This window comes from Malus domestica, chromosome 07 (assembly GCF_042453785.1).
Source record: "Malus domestica chromosome 07, GDT2T_hap1".
NCBI classification, from domain to species: domain Eukaryota; kingdom Viridiplantae; phylum Streptophyta; class Magnoliopsida; order Rosales; family Rosaceae; genus Malus; species Malus domestica.
Window position 1 is genome coordinate 26,466,965 of NC_091667.1, and position 21,666 is coordinate 26,488,630.

The 21,666-nt window shown below is 36.3% G+C and overlaps 2 protein-coding genes across 2 annotated transcripts; both read left to right on the top strand.

The window, feature by feature from the left end:
* Positions 1-1,229: 1,229 nt before the first annotated feature.
* On the top strand, positions 1,230-7,274 carry LOC103446957 (probable cinnamyl alcohol dehydrogenase 9). Its single transcript, XM_029105849.2, has 5 exons — positions 1,230-1,584; positions 4,256-4,369; positions 5,365-5,884; positions 6,277-6,430; positions 6,826-7,274. The coding sequence occupies exons 1-5, from the start codon at positions 1,487-1,489 to the stop codon at positions 7,020-7,022; spliced, it is 1,083 nt and encodes a 360-aa protein (XP_028961682.1). The 5' UTR covers positions 1,230-1,486; the 3' UTR covers positions 7,023-7,274.
* A 1,368-nt stretch (positions 7,275-8,642) lies between these two features.
* LOC103446956 (citrate-binding protein-like) lies at positions 8,643-9,465 on the top strand. The gene is made up of 2 exons (XM_008386125.2): positions 8,643-8,927; positions 9,073-9,465. Exons 1-2 carry the CDS (start codon positions 8,643-8,645, stop codon positions 9,463-9,465), a joined length of 678 nt encoding a protein of 225 aa, XP_008384347.1.
* Positions 9,466-21,666: the final 12,201 nt, after the last annotated feature.

A 21,666-nucleotide genomic window follows, 5' to 3' on the forward strand; every position in this document is an offset into this window, starting at 1 on the left:
TTATCAATACTGTTCATTTGTTTTTAAACAGTTTGATGACTAAACGACTTTAGTTTTAATTGATTTTTTGCAAATGTGATCTTTATAGAGTGATTTATAATATGAACGATTCTGATTATAAACACGAAATTCTATAAATTGACAACGAACAATTTTGAGAAATTTTAAGTTGGAGTTCTCGCTCATCTTTGAGTAGCCAAATATTGTTCTTCTTAACCTCTACAATTTTTATCCATCAATGGAATGCACGGCATGGATGATCATTATGTTGTTGTTGAAAATGTTTAAGATGATTTTATACAACATTAAAAGATAATGATTATGATTGAAAATCACAACATTATCCTTCAATAATCACATTAGAATAATTATGAGAACAACTCTCACATCCAACAGTCTATGACACCATTCATCCAATGACCTCGATTGCTTGGGTTGTTCATTTAATACTTGGTACAAACAATATTAAATCGGAATTTAATTTTTTTTTATAAAATCAATAAAAAAAAAAGTTAATTAAACACCCGCTCCTATTTATTCATTATGTATTAGTAAACGTGAACAAGTAAAATATTAGAATAATTCTCTTTCCTTTCATATTCACAAAAGTCATGTATATTCTTTTAAATAAATTGACATTTTATTACAAAGGATGTTAATTGTTACCAAATTCGTTGATTTGTGCAATACATATAGGCGACTCATAATCTCTAAATTTAAATGAGTATTTGCAAGATGATCTCTACTTGATGGTTAAAAAAATGAACAGTTTCAATTGTAAAATTATATGGTAAAATACCCACACTCTTACGACTCAGGTTGAATTATATCATTGTGGGCTGAAAACTATTCGGCTTGTGAAATCGCCATTGGGCCGAAAATCAGGAGCCTTCAACTCTGAGTTATCTTTTCTCAGCCTCAACAACCTACTTACTTAGTGACTGACCATTATGGAGAGATTTTTCAATGTAACCGTCATACGGGATGGTACAGCACATATCATTATATAAGTGATGAGATATGAGTGTTAAAATATTAATAACTTAAAAAATAAAATTTCTCACTATTTACATAAAAACACGTGGTGTACCATCGATATTTCTGTCACAATTAAAAATTTCTCGATCATTATGTGGTAGCCCAAATCTCCTTTCCTTCTTTAGTAAAATATCTGCACAAGTTAACAAAAATAGGATGTATAAGAAAATTCAAAATTGTATCTCCAAAATGTAACACAAATAGAATTGTATTACCAATAAAGAAAGAAATACAATTTTTCTTTTAGGAAAAATCCAAGATGATCCAGGAAAATATACCCAGAAAAAGAAGAGCATTTATTCTAGACTTTTCATTTGTCCTCTATTTAAGCGGGTACATTGAGTGAGTGGTCACGTCCCTGCATTTTCATGGTGTAGCACTGCTTGTCAGTGGCAGAGACCAGAGAGAGGGGGAGAGAGAGAGAAGGGAGAGTGAGAGGAAGAAGAAAATGGCAAAATCACCAGAAGAAGAACACCCACAGAAGGCTTTTGGGTGGGCTGCCAGAGACTCTTCTGGAATACTTTCACCATTTCGTTTCTCCAGAAGGTATATTTTCCCTTTGTTTTTTTTACTCTTATATATAGATGTAGGTATATCTCTCACCTTCTCTATTTTTTCATAAATATTACGTTACCATTTTTTAATATAAAAGGACAAGGTTGATCCAAAGTTCCAAACCAATCCTGCAAAATGATCTATGTGGTTAGAAGACTATATTAAAAATTTGAGATCTTTGTTTGGCTCATAATTTAATGTTTTTATTTTTATTTTGTAGCTTAATAATATTCTATGCGGTTTGAGATTTGACCAGGAGTGGTATGCAGCGTTTTTTTTTACTAATATTTATTTTATCGTTTATTTGTTATAAGTTGTGTGGTGTGGTTATCTTTGCTTGGTCATTTAACATAATTTATTGTTTGACAAAAAAAAAAAGTTTGAAGACCAAACTTTAAAATTAAATTTGTAAATCAAATGATTTATCATCAATAAGAAATAAACAAGTTAATTAACATTTACGTAATAATTCAATCATCAACAACTTCATCATTTACAACATTTAATTTAAAATTTGGTCTCATTAACATTTCCCTCTTATTTTTTTAATTTTTTTTATTTTTTAAGGATGAAGGAATGTGCTAAGTCTTATAATGGGCTAGCAATAATGTGGTTCAAATTCGCTTTTGGCGAGAATCGAACCTAAAACGTCTCACTTACAAATAAAAAGTAATACTACTAGACCGTAGTACTGAGTGACTAGACTGTAATACCGAGTGACTAAGAGCCTAGCATTACCCTCTTTGCTTTGCTTTTGGAAATGCTATACTCAATTAAAAGCCTTTAAGTCATTAAAAATGGCTGCATTGAATTCTATTTTCTTTTTTGTTTTCAACTAGAAAATATTGCATGTAATTGAAAAAACAACTTCAAATTTTATCGTGTGTTTTCTTAACTTAATTGTCAGAATATGAGTATAAAAGTGATTGTTATTGCCGGTTGATCCAAATTGGTGCAGAAAAGTCTTATCAAAAGATGATTACTTTGTTCGAATTTACATGGAATTGGACTATTATGTAAACTCCCTTTTACCACTTATAATTTGATAAGGAAATTATTTTGGTCTTCTATGTGAATTATAATAGGAGAATCATATGGATTGTTGAGTAACCATAGCACATCCATCTATTTGTACTATTATATGTACTATCTCTCTAATAGAGGTGAAGTCCACAAACACATGTTGCTCCCATCTCTATTATAAGTGGGAAACAACTTATAATATCTCTCTAATAGACCATCTCCAATCCTGACCTAAAACCTAAAAATATTTAGCTCAGAAAATTTAGGTTTTAGCCCAGAAACAACTTTTCTATTCCAACCCTTTTGACCTAAAATTTTAGCCCCAGATTATCAAAAAATGAATTAAGGCTAATTTTTTTTAAATTAACTTTAAAAAAAAAAATTATGTAGACTATCCTAAATTAATTTTATGAACATTTTAACCTAGAAATATTTAAATTCCGATAAATTTTGAAAAATCACTAAATCAATAATCATGATAAACCACATAAACTTAAAAAAAATAAAATTATTCTAGCCGTTGGAAAAAAATATTTAAATTCCGATAAATTTTAAGATTATTCTAGCCATTGGATTTACATTTGGACCGTTAGATCTTTTTTTTTACCGTTAGATTTGATTATATTCGATTTAAGCCGTTGGATTCAATAAATATATAAATATAAAACAAAAAAAAAATTGAATGTGGACCGTTGGATTAAGCAACGGTCCAATTACTACCACCACCCGATGAAGAAAAGTAGCCGTTGGCTACAGGACAAGGTCCACTTTTCACTCTCATATGTGGGTCCCAGCAGCTTTTGTGGGCTAAATTTGTGACCTATATTTGCCTTCATTTTAAGTTTTAGGTTTTAGGTTTGGTTTAGGTTTTGGGTTGGAGTGGATTTAGGGGGGGGAAAGGGGGAAATTTAGGTTATAAGTCACCATTGGAGATGGTCTTAGGGAGTGATACAAATGATGGTACTGCTCTCATAGCATGTAAGAATAACATTTTTTTATGGATTGTTTGTCTATATAAATAGTGGTCACTGCTCTCATGGCATGTAAGAATAGTATTTCTTTATGGATTGTTGTCTATATAAATAGTGGCCACTACTCTCATAGCAAAACATGCTCTTTATTGGACTTAGACCAATTGTAAGTCAAGCATATTTTTCTACAAGAGAGGAAAAGTTTACTAATGAAATCGACTATGACTTCATCTTCTTCGTTTGTTAAGTCAAATTTATTTCTTACACTTACAAGTGAGAAAATTAACAAATTAACCTCTTTCTGTTGTTGCCTTCAAATTAAACTTACATTTATGTTACTCTCCGGTAAGATTTTTTTATTTTATTTTGATACAAACAATATTCATATTCTAGTTTAAGCTAATATGACCTACAAAAGAGATTTGAACTCGGATGTGTACGCGAACGACATTCGCTCTAGGCAATGTGGTTTCCCCGCGTCTTCCACATATGGTTGTTTCTAAAAGTAAAATGCAAAACTCTGAATCTTTTCATGTAGTTAATATTAAAGATAGAAGCTGGGGCTTGATGAAGGGTATCACTCCCCAAGTGATAAATGTTGTTTTACCAAAACATACCGACACAAATAGTGATAACAACTGAGATGATGATGTTTATGTTTATTGTAGGGAAAATGCTGATGATGATGTAACAATCAAGGTCCTCTTCTGTGGGGTCTGCCATTCAGACTTACATTCTGCCAAGAACGAATGGGGTTTCACCAACTTCCCTGTTGTGCCGGGGTATCTCGTTAACTCAGATCACTCTGTAAATTTCTCCAATTATATCTGATGGCAATGTGGTTTCATTAATCGCAAAACCGAGCGCAATGGTATTCTAGAATTCATACAATTGACTCCACTTACTGGGATAAGGTTTTGTTATTGTTGTTGTATATCTCATGGCTTTGATTTTTTTGTCTACAACAACAACAACAATAACAAAGCCTTATCCCACTAAGTGGGGTCGGCTATAGGAATCCTAAAACGCCACTGCGCTCGATTTTGTGTCATGTCTTCCGTTAGATCCAAGTAGTCCAAGTCTTTTCTTAGAGTCTTTTTCCAGGTTTTCCTAGGTATTCCTCTACCCCTTTGACCTTGAGCCTTTGTCTTATAGTCATATCTTCTAACCGGAGTATCTGTAGGTCTTAGTTTCACATGTCCAAACCACCTTAACTGATTTCTATCATCTTATCTTCAATTTCGACTACTCTTAATTTACCTCGGAATTCCTCGTTCCTAATCGTGTCATTTCTTGTGTGCCCACACATCCAACGAAGCATTCTCTTCTCCGCTACGCTCATTTTGTGTACATGTTGATGCTTCATTGTCTGTAGGTCTTTGAAGATGTTTTGTGTAACAAAAGTAAAATTTATTGAAGCGTCGCATGCTCTGTTATGTTTTACATCACCTGTCCATTTAGAATTCACCTACTTAGAATCGTTGATAAATGAATTTCATTATATTGGACTGATTGGAGAACAACAGTATATATGAAATGATAATAGGTGATTGCCACTCTTGCAGAATATCAGCTTAGCATGCATATTACCGTTAATTAATATTTTTCATCTAAAAATGGTTGTGTTTTCTGACCAAATATCATCTTAAAAGTCGCATTGACGCGTCGGAATTGCTTGTGGATTCTATATGCTTTTTTCAGCAAATCGCTTCTATTATTCTTAAAAAAGAAAAAACTCTTTCCTTTATGCGTTTGAGATTTTCAGTTGATTTTGCAGGCATGAAATTGTTGGTGTTGTGACCCATACTGGGAACAATGTGGAGAAATTCAAAGTAGGAGATCGTGTAGGAGTTGGGGTCATAGTGGGTTCCTGCATGAAATGTGATACTTGCCAAGAGGACTTGGAGAATTATTGCCCTCAAGTAATATACACCTATAACTCACACCATCATGACCATGACCGAACAAAAACTTATGGTGGTTATTCTGATATGATTGTTGTTCACCATCGCTATGTGCTCCGCTTTCCTGATAACTTACCCCCTGATGCGGGTGCACCACTTTTATGTGCTGGGATCACTGCGTACAGTCCAATGAAATATTATGGAATGACCGAGCCCGGAAAGCATTTGGGTGTGGCGGGACTTGGCGGGCTTGGTCACATCACTGTGAAGATTGGTAAGGCATTTGGTTTGAAAGTGACTGTCATCAGTTCCTCCCCAGCAAAGGAGGATGAGGCAATTAAGACACTTGGGGCTGATTCTTTTCTTCTTTTAAGTGACCCTGCCAAATTGAAGGTAATGATAAACAATAAAAAAGTGAAAATATATGTAATATGTGTGTTTCAGTGTATGTGGATGTGTACATATGCGTGTGTGTGTTTGTGTATAGACGTTCACCTTTAGTTAAAGGACGGACGTCATGCTATGCAGAGAACAACTGTGAATATTTATATCACAACAAAGATTACTGCGAATGTGAGAACGAAACAAAGCTCTTTGATACGACAATCTAAAGGCACTGTTCTCTTGAATTTCAAAAAAACAATCTATAAGGAAAAGAAAGAATTGATTGTGCTGCATGTTCTGCAGATGGATGCCACAATGTTCTTATGGTTCCTCTTCTCAGAATATTGAAAGTTTAGTCCATTTCCTAATTACTTGTACTAAATTTTTGCTTAACTACTCAGGAAGCAATGGGTAGCATGGATTATATCATTGACACAGTGTCTGCAGTTCATGCCCTGGCTCCATTAATCGGTCTACTGAAGCTGAACGGGAAGCTGGTCACCGTGGGTTTGCCTGACAAGCCCCTGGAATTGCCTATCTTCCCTTTAGTTTTGGGTGTGGTTCTACAACAACTTGACTGTTTCTCTTATGAATTATCTTCTGATAGAATTTGCATTTTTTTTCCGTACATAGGAAAGGATATACCACTTAGTGGGATGAGGCTTTGTTGTTGTTGTTGTGTATTGGAAAGGATATAGATGTGCAAATTTAACCTGCTTTCCAGACTTATATCTGGAGAAAGATAAAATGTTAAATTGCTTGAAGATTTATCCATGAATTCTAAACAAATAGTAATTAACAAACTGCTTAATTTTATCCCTCTGATGGTTTGTTTTGAACTTTGGTGCATGTTAAACCCATCCAGGTATAGTGAACACCGAGCGTTCTAGAAACATGAACTAATACTCAATTTCCGTAATTTTTCTAATTAATCATGGCATGGCATTCAGGGCGGAAGCTTGTAGGGGGAAGTGACATAGGAGGGATGAAAGAGACGCAGGAGATGCTTGACTTTTGTGCCAAGCACAACATAACCTCAGACATCGAGCTGATTCGAATGGATTACATTAATACAGCAATGGAACGACTTGCCAAATCGGATGTCAGGTATCGGTTTGTGATCGATGTGGCAAACTCCCTGACTTAGTAGACTGTCTATGATGCCTAGACGGCTATGGTTTTGAGTTGCTGGTGATTAAAAATAAGCTATGTTTGGTAATGATATGGAAGTTTTCGGTGGAGATAACATAAGAAAATTTGTGGTCCTGGACACTTGGTGGTTGTGCCGGTCTAGTTATATTGATCTTCCGCCATTTTCTGTTTGATGTTTCTGAATCTGACGATAGCATATGTATAAACTTTCGCCTGCTCCTTTTGCTATTATATTTCTTGTCTCTTCCCTGCTTGGATTTTGTTGATATGCCTTAGTTTTTCTTTTTCTGTTTCTTATTTTCTAGGTCAAACCAAAGCTCCTGTAGTTTTTGTTAATCTGTGACTTTAACATCTCTATTGAAACAAAGTGTCAGTATCGTCAAACAGTCTAACATGTTATGTTATGAGATTGTTAATTTTATACTATTGATGTTAATCTAAACTACTAATCCAACGGATTTTACAACACGCCGGCTATTTCTACAGTGTGGTTCCATATTTGGAAAGATATTAGTACCCCCTGCAGATTTCTAGGTCTCTTGTTGTTTGCTTCTGTTTATGGAGATCCTTAAGATTGGTTAACAATTTAACAGTCACCTTTCTTGTTTTCTTTTCAAATGATTGTTATAATTGATTGTTACTGCCACAGATTTATAGAATAATTGCTCATTTTTCTCATCAGAGTACATATATTTAATTTGCCATAACAAGCATCACAGATATACATTTGTTCACTGTTGAGACCATTGTTACACATCAAGAAACTAAAAAGCAAAACTTATTGGGTTTTGCATTGGACGCTCTAATTCCATCATCCCTTCCAAAGACTATCAATATCATTCATATCTCATTTACATTTTCGAGATATGTAAATATGATTATAACTTATACACTAATAAGGAAGATTAAATTTTGAGATCCCGTTTATTTATCTCTTTAAATGGCGGGACAAACCTCTTAGGGCATCTCCATTGGAGAGATGCAAATTTGAAATGTAAGAGCTATATTTACATCCCATTTTATATTTATGGAAGATGAAAATGGGAGTTCTACTCTAATGGCGAAATTTACTTGTCTCAATCCAATGAGAGACACTTGAGTGGACCTACCATTTAAAGTTCAATTTAACGAGCCACTTGGTTCCACAAAATTATGGAGGAAGTCCTACAAAAAAAATAGTTCGTGACTGATTCAGAAAACATTTTGCTTAAGATGAGAATTGTTCATAGTATACATCACTTTGTAAAGATCATAAATACGAAAGGTTAATAAAATATAAGATTGTTTATATCAAACTGTATAAAAACTTAAGGTTGTAATCTGAAAAAGAACCCTTTATCTATGTAAAAATACTAGACAACCAAGTTTAATTGAGTTTTTCCAGATTAATTTTTACAAAATATTTTATAATATAAAAAGATTTTGATCATAATTATGTGAATCAGCCACAAATTTTTTTGAGGAGGAGTTCCTTAACAATTTTGTGGAGCCATTTAAAGCATCTCTTCCAATCGAATCAGTTCACACCATCTCACTATAAATATGACATCCATATATCTACACCATTCCATGCGAATGCAACATTTTAGTGACGGAGTCTTGTACTCACAGAAAAATGGCATATTATTCTATTCAGTGTCTAGCCGGTTTCTTCTGTTTGATAAGCTTTCTTCATGTTCTACTCTTCCAAGCCTTGGTTTGGGGATCTCATGTTCCAACACAAGGGTTTGTTTCCCTCCCTTTTAACCGATCATACTACCACATTCAGAAGCCTTACGATGTTCCCGAAAATCAGCGCTACAGCTTCATCAATGGAGTTCATAAATGTTGGGTCTACTCCACGGACAAACCTCACACTACTACCAGCCAAACCCTGCCTCGTACCGAGATTGCCATACAAGTAAGCCATGCATACCAAATCACAATCGACTAGCCTGTTAACGCTCTCGATATATAATCTAAATCGCTTGTTATATAACGATCATGTACAATCTAAGTTTCTGTATATATATGTTTATATTCTTGCGTATGGATTGCATTCACAGGGATACGGTTACTCTTCTGGTGTGTGGGAATTTGAAGCATATGGGTATGTGCCTTATGGGACATCAGGTGTGTGCATAATGCAAGTTTTCGGAGCAACTGCTCCTCATGCCACAACCCTAATGCTTAGGGTTTACAATGGCTCACTCACATACTACAGGGAAACGGTTCTGGTACCCGACATCTACGATAAATGGTTCAAGCTCAATGTGATTCACGATGTCGATGCTGCGAAAGTGAAGGTCTACATCGATGGACGCCTCAAATTAGAGGCAGATGGTCGCGGAGGGACGTCTCATGCATTCAAATGTGGTGTATACGCCCAGAATAATGACTCGTGTTATATGGAGTCTCGTTGGAAACACATTAAAGTTTTAAGGAAGTGCGGGCATTGAACCATTTCCTATGATATATAGAAATTAATGTGAAGTAATGTTAAAGCTTCTGTGCTCGTCATCACTCATGCATGCATGAATAAATATTTAAACGATTGATGCATGCATAAAAGAAATAAATTGAAGTTGAGTTATTTGCAAGTGGAAAAATGAGATCATCCTCAATAAGAGAATGCAAATATCTCATCCTTATCAAATAATGCATCTTCACTGCATAATTTTATTATCAAAACCGTTCAATTTCAGAATACTCTCACAATAGTCATTTGATCTCTTCTAAAAAAAATTATTTTCTGATTTTTTTTTTAAAGAAAGTTCCTTTAATATTTGTTTGTTGTAAGCTTCAACGACAACATAATAATGAAAGTTGAAAGCTGGAACAACAACATTGGGCAGACAAAAGAATTCACTAAACTATTTAAACAAAATAAAAAAATGATGTAGACTAGTAAACAAAATTTGCTTGTAAACATATGAGGAACCTGAAATTGTTGGAACGAATAAGCCAAATACAAATGATGGTATCAATTGATAATATATTTGATATTGTCATCATTACCGTGTTAAATTAGAAGAACAATACTTGACTATTCAAAGATGAGTAGGAACTCCTACTCAAAATTCTTAGAGTTTTAATCACGAAGCTTTGAGATTATGATAAAAACCGTTCATACTATAAATCACATTGTAAAGATTATCTCTGCAAAAAATAAATTAAAACTAAGGTCGTTTAGTCAACCTATTATAGCAAATACATAGACGGTTCATATGTTTTTACCAATACCGTTTATTTTGTTTTAAACAGTTTGATGACTAAACAACCTTAGTTTTAATTGAATTTTTTTTAGAGGAGATCTTTATAGGATGATTTATAATATGAACAGTTCTGATTATGAACACGAAGTTCTATTAATTGACAACGAACAATTTTGAGAAGTTTTGAGTAGAAGTTCCTACTCATCTTTAAGTAACTAAGTATTATTCAAATTAGAAGCCCGTGAACCTCACTATTCCATGGACCAAAGAAAAAAAATAATAATATGACACTTACAATTATTTATTTTTTGTGGAAAATTTTACGGTCCCTATTAAAAAAATATTTGTACCCTTTATTTTAATAATATTTTTCTGTAAGCCTATTTTACTATACTATTCTAGGGGAAATAAGGAGAGGGGGCTGACGGTAAGGAGAGAAAGAGTAAAGAGATTTAATTGTGAGGTGTGTTATATTCCATCTCATTATGCCTTTATTTATAATAGTAGGGAAGGTTAATTCCTTACCCTAATAGGATTACAACTCTAATTAGATAGTATCTAACCTTAGAGAATCTTCTAAAGATATCCCAAATACATTAGGATATACACAATCACATTCCTATATTAAATATGAGTGCAACACTCCCCATTGAGTGCATAAATACTCAAACAAAACATGCATCGGGTCTTCAGCAAATGAAGTAGATCAGTTGATGAAGTCGCCGACACAATGAGCGAATGCGAGTCTCAAATTAAAGAAAGTATGCATTGGTAGTAAAACTCATAAAATCTTGCTATGGTAAAACCTAAGGCAGGTACAAAACCGTTAGACTAAGGAGAAGAGTGAGAAGTATGCAAAATATCTAAAACAAACGTCATACAGGACGAAAGTAATGAACCTTAAAGAGCATGATCATCCCAGGGTGAGTGCCTCATCAAAACCTCGTTAGGTAGCAAAAACCCTATGGAAAAAATGCTCCTAATTGTAGGAAAAAGAGTACATTAAGATAAAGTGAGTATACTACGGGATACTCCCCTTGAGTTAGACATAACTTCCAAATAGGAGAACTATAAGTAATTTAACTCTGATATTTTACGCATACTGATTCCTTGGACGAGCTTCTGAAAAGAAGACTTGGGCAATGATTTCGTGAAGAGATCAGCCAGGTTAGCTTGGGAACGGATTTGTTTGATTTCAATGTTTTGATGCTGTTGTTGCTGATGATAGTAAAAGAATTTCGATGCAATGTGTTTGGTGTTGTCTCCCTTAATGTATCCCTTCTTCAGTTGCTCGATACATGCTACATTGTCTTTAAATATCGTCGTAGGAAGGTCAACGACGGTAGAAAAACCGCTAGTGCTTCGAATGTGTTCCATGATTGTTCTCAACCAAAAGAATTCATGCAAGGCGAGAATCTCAGCATGGTTCAAAGAAGTCGCAACTAGTGTTACCCTTGAGGTAGCGGAAAATATCTTTAATACCATTCAAATGTCTGCGTGTAACGCATTGTTGTATCTTGCCAAAAGATTAACAGCGAAGAAGATGTTGGGTCTAATGCATTGAGCTAAGTACAATAAATGACCAATTACACTTAGGTATGGAACTTCAGGCTCCAAAATCTCTTCCTTATCCTTCTTGGGACAAAAGGGATCTCATTTAACATCTAGAGTATGAACGACCATAGGAGTACTCGAAGGCTTTGCTTTATCCTCATTAAAATGTTGCAACACTTTCTAGGTGTAGTTCGATTGATGTACTAGTATTCCATCCAAACAGTGCTCGATCTCTAGGCCGAGATAATATCGAGTTTTCCTAAGATCCTTCATCTTAAATTCTAATTTCAAGTAAGCGACAGTTTCCTCAAGCTCTTCGGGAGTTCCGATGAGGTTCATGTCATCGACATAAATTGCAACAATTGAAAATCTGAAATGTGACTTCTTGATGAACATACATGGGCATAGATCATTGTTCACATAACCCTGATTTGCTAAATATTCACTCAGACGGTTATATACCACATCCGCCTATATTGTTTCAATCCGTATAGTGATCTATTCAGTCAAATCAAAAGGGTGTTCCATGGTCTAAAACTATTTGAACTAGTCAATGGAAGTCATTCGGAAACTTTCATATAGATTTCCATATCTAGATCTCCATAAAGATAAGTAGTTACCACGTCCATATGTTGCATATTCAATTTTTCGGAAGCTACCAAACTAATAAGGTAGCAGAACGTTATGATGTCCATTACAAGGGAATATGTCTCCTCGTAATCAATCTAGAGCATTAAGAAAAGCCTTCCACTACAAGACGTGCTTTGTATTGCACTATTTCATTCTTCTCATTACGCTTCCTTACGAAAAACCTACTTGTAGCCCACGAGCTTCATATGTGGTGGAGTAGAAGCTACTGGTCCAAACATCTTATGTTTCGCAAACGAATCGAGTTCGACTTGTATTGCTTGTTTCCAGTTTGACCAGTCAGTTCTATGTCAACATTCATCAGCAGAAGGTGGTTCAATGTCTTCGCTAAGCATGATGTCGGTAGCTACTGTGTACGTAAATGCATCGTTGACGATCATCTCATTCCGATTCTAAACCTCATCCAATATTATGTAACAGATTGAAATCTTGTGATTCTCGGGAGGGCAGTTTGTTTTGTTTAAGACATCATCGTAATCTAGAATAACCTCATGCATTAGAACAGATGAGTAAGTGATGGTCGGATACATCCTAGGTTCATTAGTTTGTGCCATTTTCCTCTTTTGGGGTTGTGAATCCTTTTGAACCAATGAGTTTTCCACACATCAAGGTAGGACTAGATGATTGGCTAGCCGCTAATGTACCAGACCACGTGGAAGGTGCGGCCGACCTTCATTTGGGGATGGCTTGTCCTTCTAGGGCAATGTTACAATGTACTCTTGGTATGTCAATCGTTGCAGGTGCATTTGTAGTAAGTATACATAGAATTTACAAAGTGTATGTCAGCATAAAGATGTGTCTTTATTTTGAATGAAAGAGCTGTGAGTTGGAAAAACAATATGTTGAAGTGCATAATACTATCCACATGAGAAACAAAATACGATTATGCTTCAAATGCCATTTAAGAGGTTGTTTTGGATAAAGAAGTTCATAAGTGAACTTGGATGGTGTGATACTCAGGCTTATATGTATGAGTATGAAGATATATGAATGCGCAATAAAGAATCTACCACCATCTGGTAATTGTTTAATAGAATGAAAATCCTTCAAAGCCACTTGAAGATTTATCTCAGAAATCTTTGCCCAAAGTACTTGTTGATCAAGCTATGTTTGTATGAATTGCTTCAACATGAGATGCACCATGACGATCATACATGACTACATGTGATTTGACATATTCAGATCACATTAATCTTGATTAGGATATGAATGATAGAAGAACTGAATTTCATTTTAGCTACAATCAAGGTTCGAGAGAGTATCATGATTAGTTCATGTATACTTCTATAATCAAGGTCAAGCCCATGACATCAAAACCTTATGAGGGGTGTGGTAGAAAGGGGCAATGCGTCTATAAATACTCCTTGTGTTTTCTTTCAAACCCTAAGAGTATCTAGTTTTAGCCCTCAGAGAAAAGAAAGAAAAAACCTAAGCCAAATACACCTTGTGTCGTCCATTCTGTATTGATCCAAGTGAAAGATATTGCTAGTACATTTAAATCAATCACTTCATTATCCGTTGCTACATTTATAAGTGTGGATACTCTTAGAGGCTCAACACTTGGGGAACTTCACATGGTCAATCATGAAGAGGAAGATTGCAAGTATAGGGATGATCCAATCATGCAACATGCACATGGCTAGATGTTTAAGTAAGTTAATCTCTTTGACTTGTTCTTTGTTGCATCACCAATTACAACCAACCAGATATATAATTGAGATAACATATTGTGTGTTGTTAATATTTTTTGGCTAAATAGCCAAAATGATCCCTGAGATTGAAAATCAATAGAACTAGTCCCTGCAATTGTCCACCATCCATGATTTTGGTCTTTCCGTTAAAAACTATTTGGGAAATTTTAAAAGCTTCGTAACTCAATCGATTCTTAACCAAATTTGACACATAATATATCAAAATGAAGATAAGAAAGTGTAGAACAAGATTATATCTATTTAGAAGCCCAATGGATGTCGGAGATGGCTGGAAAATAGCCTGAAATGTGACTGGTCTGTGGGAAAACTAGAAAACTCACCGTAAATTGGGTAAACTTTAAACGTTCATAACTTCTTCAATACTCAACGAAATCGAGTGATTAAAAAAAGAAAATCATACTTCTTGATGACAAAAAGAGAATAGTACTTTCTCAATGGCAAAATGGTTTAGCAGAAGCATTTATTATGTGGATGAAATTGATTACCCGCGCTCTGCTCATGAAAACAAAATTGCCAGTTTTTACACGGGTACATGCTATTTTGCATGATGCATTATTAATTCGGTTGAGACATGTTACCAACCATCAATACTTTTCACTACAACTCGTGTTTGAGAATCAACCAAACATTATACTTTTACGAGTTTTTGGTTGTGCTATCTATGTGCCTATTGCACTGTCACAACGTACTGAAATGAGGCATCATCGCGGATTAGGCATTGATGTTGAACACCATTTATTATTCAATATTTGGAACCCTTGACTGGGGATATGTTTACCGCGTGGTTTGCGGACTGTCATTTTGATAAGACAATTTTCCCGCTATTAGGGGGAGAAAATAACATCATTCCAGAAGAATGATGAGGAAATATCATTCCAGAAGAATGATGAGAAAATACCGTTCCAGAAGAACGAAGAGAATTTGTCTTATTTTGATTCACGAAGCAATCAACAAAATGAAGACAAAATAATTGAATGATGTAATGATATTTCAATCAAATGCTAGATGCATTTAATGATGTAAGAAAGTGATGTGTTTATACCATATTTAGGGCCTCGTATTTAGACCTCGTATAAATACTCGGGGGACTTAAATGTAATTATGTAATAAAGGAAGGGGCAAATATGTAATTAGGGGAGGGGCCTTTATTCTATAAAAGGGCCTCCTCACCCTCACAAACTCTAAGCCTCTCACCCCCTTTCAAAGCTCTCACATTACAGAGCTCATTCTCTCTCTCTCTCTCTCTCTCTCTCTCTCTCTCTCCCTCAGATAAATACATATTTAGTGTGGACATAGCCCAAACCTTGGGGTGAACCACGATACATTTTGTGTTATTTACATTTCATTGCAGATTCACGGCCTGATTTACGTTGTTCCAAGACCTCCGGTTTTGTGCATCAACATTTGGCGCCGTCTGTGGGAATAGACACGAAACGTTATGTCGGTTCTCTCTCAATTTTTCATCTCTGTCGTGAATCTGTAAAACTTTCAAAAACCCAGAAAAGATCCAAATCTCAAACACAAGCCCACAGGGAAGATAAAGATCGTTGCTTTTTGGGTTTTGGGAGTTAAAAATGCATCAAGCCCAAACAGATCTGAGGACTCACCAGAACAACATCGTCAACACTACCGCCAATACCGACTCGCAAAAAAAAAAAACAGACTCCTTGTAGATTCATAGTCTCTCTGTCTCTCTCGATGGAAGCTAATCCGACCGCAACCTCCGGCACCTCCATCGACCTGTACACTTTCTCCCGCACCTCCACCGACCTGTACACTCTCTCCGGCACCAAATCGCTTCTCCGCTTCTCCCGTACTTTCTTTTAGAATCGCCCTAATCAGATCCAAATGAGCTACCCAGGTTAAAATAGATGACCCGTACCCGAAACGGCGCTGACGCTGGCAGATCTTTTATGCAATGAGTGAGCCTGGACGTCGGAGCTGGCAATGTTTTTTCAGCTCATTCCGCCGACACAATCACCCAGCAAAGCCTGGACAGAGTTGCCGAGCTCCTGGGGCAGAGCTTCAACCTTCTGGGTACGTCCTTGTCAATGAAGATTCCGGGAAAGCTTTCTCCTACTGGTTTGTCGAGGCTGCCGATGACCCTCACTCCAAGCCTGTTGTTTTCTGGCTTAATGGAGGAGGGCAATTCTACCAGTTAAGCTCGCTGCCGCATCCATAAAGGCCATAAATGAGTCTTGAAAGATTTATCTCTTAGCTTGTTTGGGATCGACGGTCCAGAACTCAGCCAGCTTATCGGGATCCATGGCCTTTTTAGCCTTTATGCTATCCAAAGACGCGTCCATGGAGTTACTATGATGATGCCTCGGCCTAGCGGGATGCATAGCTCTCTAGGAAGGATTTGAGTTTGCGGAAGTGGGATTCAAGTTCAGTGGGGAGGAGAGAGTCGATGAAGTCGGAGTAGCTGATGGCGAAAACTTGCTCGAGAACGCAAAAGTCTTGGGCTTGGGAGATGAAGTCGTCCACAGCAGATTCATCGGTATCGCAAAAGTCGAGCCAGTTTCTGCTTAAGCACTAGATCATCACTGTTGGTATCTTTGAAATACCCATCAACCAAAAAATCCTGCATGACAAGCTAGTGAGGGAACTTGAGCTTCATATCTCTGCCAAACCCACCACCCTCCAACTGCAGGGAACCGCCGGCATTCTTGGGTTTCAGGTCAGATGGCCTGTTTTCAGGTTTGGATCCGAGCTTCTTCCATATTCACCGAGCTAAACTTTTTCTAAAAGATGAGGGAACAATGATGATCCACATCGGTCCTGCTTTCAATTGATGCCAAAGTGCTTTCCAAATATTTTTTTATCAATGTGGAATCTTTTATGTATTGGGGAAGAGTGAAAGGAACATGGGTGGGCAAAGAAATGGAGTGGGAGAGACAAAAGCAAAGCAGAAACGAAAGCAAAAGCAAAGCAGAAAACAAAATTAAAAGCAAAAGCAACGCACCAACAATCTGCAACTGTCGAAGCTTTTGTATCGAAACCTTTTATTTTGAATGATGTAATTTATTTTACTTATCTTTCGCAGACATCTGTATAAACCCCATCAGAGGGTAATTAAAAAAAAACGGCAAAGCCCAAAATAAATGGGCTGGCATGTTGTGGAGAGCGAATGCCCATAAGCCCAAAATAGCACCAACTATGCCATCAAAAGTACACCTAGTACTCCCCAATTATTTGGCAACCCGCCGCTATTACCACCAACCAGGTGACCAAAAGTACGCCCAGTACTCCAAAATTATTCGACAACCCGCCGCTATTGCCACCAACTAGGTGATGAGATGTACGACCCGTACTCTAAATTGGCAACTAGCCATTCATGCCACCAACCAGATGATCAAAAGTACATCCAATACTTCAAATTATACATAAGCATTACTCATGTCAATCATACATAAACATACGTGAGCATTACTCATGTCAATCATACATAAACATTTATGAGCATCACTCATATCAATCATACATAAACATTTATGAGCATCACTCATGTCAACAGTCATGAGCATCACTCATATAAACATCCATGAGCATCACTCATGTCAATCAACATAAACATTCATAGGCATCAATCATGTCAATCAGCTTCAAAAGCTTCACTTACAAAAGCTTTAGCTTCAAAAGCTTCATTTATAGAACTCCAGCTTCAAAAGCTTCCTTTACAAAAGCTCTAGCTTCAAAAGCTTCATTTCTAGAGCTCAAACTTCAAAGCTTCACTTGCAACACTTTACCTACAAAGCTTCAGTGCAGGGTATACAAATACCGCCTCCGAACAACTGCCACTTCGGCCCATACATGGATTCAATTTGAAGTCTCCAGCCAACATACTCTATTAACCGAAGACTTGGAGGACTACATTATGTACCATATATTGGGCTTCAAGTGAGCCTCATGAAAAATACTTGGGGGACTCTAGCCCATCATCCATGTATTGAGGAGCGAGCTCTTATTCTATAAAAGGGACTCCCTCACCTTCAAACACCACAAGCCGAGCCAACCAAGGCAACATAAGCCACGAGCCGAGCAACCTCGCAGCGTATGCTACTTCTAGTTAAGCGTCATTTCAGATTGAGCATTGCCTCATATCGAGTATCAGTTCAAGACAACATCTAGTTACTTCGGCCCACACATGGACTGAATTTCAAGTTTCCATCCAAAAGACTCTCTTTACTGAAAACTTGGGGGACTACTGTTTATACCATATTTAGGGTCTCGTATTTAGACCTCGTAGGGGGACTTAAATGTAATTATGTAATAAAGGAAAGGGCAAATATGTAATTAGAGGATGAGCCCTTATTTTATAAAAGGGCATCCTCACCCTCACAAACCCTAAGCCTCTCAGCCCATCTCAAAGCTCTCACATTACAGAGCTTCTTCTCTCTATCTCTCTCTCTCTCTCTCTCTCTCTCTCTCTCTCTCTCAAATAAATACATATTCAGTGTGGACGTAGCCCAAACCTTGGGGGTGAACCACGATACATCTTGTGTTATTTACATTTCATTGCAGATTCACGGCCGGATTTATGTTGTTCCAAAACCTCCGGTTTTGTGCATCAACATTATGAAATCACATATATTTGCTGCAAATGTGCCTACAAGAATTGATGTCCTTGTTGGACAAAAAAAAAAATAATTAGGCAACAAATGATTTATCTGTTGCACGCCTGAAGCGTGGCAGACCCTCAGACTAAAAAAAGATTCAATCTTCCGAAAGAAGAAGAATATGACACTACTGAACTATTGCATTCCCGAAGCATAACTGTTGCATGCCAGAACCATGACAATCACTGCATGGATACACGTCCAAAAAAGGACAATCCGCAGACATGGGAATGTTCATGTCTCATGCATGAAGCATGATAGACATATAGGTTCCAATGACTCAACTCCCGGAAGTGGAGATTAAAATCTAAGCTCTATAACGCTCAAGAAGAGGTTATGATCCGCATTCTCTAAATTATGATTATCCTAGAAGAGATAGTTTAATGCCCTTGAAGAGACAATGGATATCCAAAAAGAAATGAAAAGTTTTTATGCATGCGCATGCACATGAGAATATGGGATCATAGATTGATGATAACCAATGGTAATTTTGGTTATTTTATAAGTAGCTACTAAATTCATCAATGAGCTGTGTTGATATTGAGTCCCATTCTTTTTCCGTCAAGAAGAATTATCGGCCAAAATGAAAAAGGCAATTCCATTACAATTTTGTAAGAACGTGGAAAATGGACCTATATATTTGAATATAATACAAATAGCCAAAAGATATTGAACCAGGAGGTTACATTGAGCATTTGTAATACAGTGAAATACACTCACATGATATGACACAAGGTATTGAAACCTGAAATTATACTCTTGTAAACAAGTTCATATGAATGGAGAATTATATACGAAGGGTTGTGAGTCCTCCACATCATATCTCCATAAGTAAATCCCTCAATTATACATGGGAGTAAGTTGCTATGTATAAATTCCAAAGGAAAACGTGTCATGAAGTTTAGAAAATCCCTGAAGGATTCAAATTGCTTGAAGTAAGCCCCCGAAAGATAAAGCATAAATTATGTACTCAATACCAATGAATGGTATAAATTACCTTAGTAAGTACTATCATTATGATATTGTTACAACATACTAAAATCTCTTGCAAGAAGTTGATGATATTAAATTAAAACTCTTGAAGAGTTGATGATATTAAATTGAAACTCCCGAAGAGTCTAGAAAGATTATAAAGTGTTGAGAGAAATATTGTCTTGAACTGCAGATTGAACAATACGCCAACACGAATCTTATCCATGATGTTTATGATATTAAAGAACCATATGGATTGAAGATTATGAGTTAAATACTCAAATGATGTCGACACTAAGAATGATCATTTATCTTTGTGAGGGTAAAGATAAATTAATATTTGGTCCAGAAGCACCACATCTTAGTGAAGTATATGTTTTATTGTATTTAGCATAATATATTGAATGAAATAAAGCTTATCTATTAATATCTCCGAGAAATTACAGATATATACATACACATGAGTTAAAACAAACAAACAGGATGGAGCCTTCACAAAGGCTGCTCATGTGAAGCATCAGTAATCGGAAGTACCCCAGAATGAGGAGGCACTGGAGATTGATCATGTGGCACCCCAGTACTTGACAAAACACCAGAAGGGGAAGACATCAGTTGTTTTCGAAATCTAGCAACGAACCTCTTGTGATCACTTTGAATCTAACTTTCGGATTCTTGTAGCTAGTCAAGCTTTATTTTCATGCTTGTAGAGTAATTATTTGCAAGCACGTGTAACACTCTATTCTCGTGCTTGAGCCCTCTGATATCTTGTTTGATACTTGCCACCTCAGCTATCAATGATTCAACTTGGTGAGTTTGAGTAAGTAGGCGTTGGCCTATATTGGAAATAGAGCCAGCACACTGAACACTGAGAGCCAAAGAGTTTTGAACGGCCGACTCATCAGACCGTTTTGAAAGGATTCTGTTATCTTTTGGAGTGAGAAGGCTCCTAGCTATCACAGTAGTGGTTATGTTATTCTTCATCATAAAGTCCCTAACCGTAAAAGGACCATTAGAATATAAAAAGGACGAGCGCCATATATTATCCTAACGCTGCTCGTCTATATCACTTCTAAGACTCAAAACTAAGCAAATGTTAGATGGGCAAGCTATTTTCAGAAATGATAAAGGAAAAAAGAGGTCAAATAAAATTTGAGAAGTGCAAGAGGGGAAAATTTCTACAGGCAGCAACTTTCTAAGCATACTCTTGAACACAATTGATGTCTCTATAAAAGAAAATGCAACAGAACCACTCGTTCAGAGATTGAAGAGGCACTGCTCTCCGAATTTCAAAAGCATGATTTTTCTGAATAAAGTTCGTTGGTATTTTTCAGACGTAATCTCAGCTTTTTTTGAAATCACGTGCAACTTTGTCAAAGATCTCTGACAAAGTTGAAAACGTGTAAATCTTACTGTTCTAATTACACCACAGTTGTTAACAAGAGTAAAGACACAACATCACTACTTGCTATTGGGAAATCTCTATATATGTCAACCTTCGTTCCCCATAACAAGGCAAACCTGCAAGAATACCTAACTCTTCCTCATCTTCAAGAATGCATCTTCAACAAAGCATCTCGAAATACTCAATTTTCTTCCTCTCCGAGAATACCTCTTCAAAACAAGTCACACCAGAGCAAGATTATCTCATATCATCAGGATCGAAAGCAAAAGTATCTCATATCATGTTTTCTCCCTGTTATTTCCTTTGTCCTTGTTCTTACCTGCAAAGACAAAGATAAAGAAAGTAATATGTCGGAACCTCCACTCAAACTCCCGGTAAAAAACTGACTGCTTGGAACCTTTACATGGTTACTTACCTTGCATTGCTCTCGAGTACTCATCTTCAACTGTTGATATGATGTTGGCTATTTACACTGAAGCTGCCACACATTGACGAGTCACCAAGAAGTGATGAACCATTCAAATGCAAGGGTTGCATT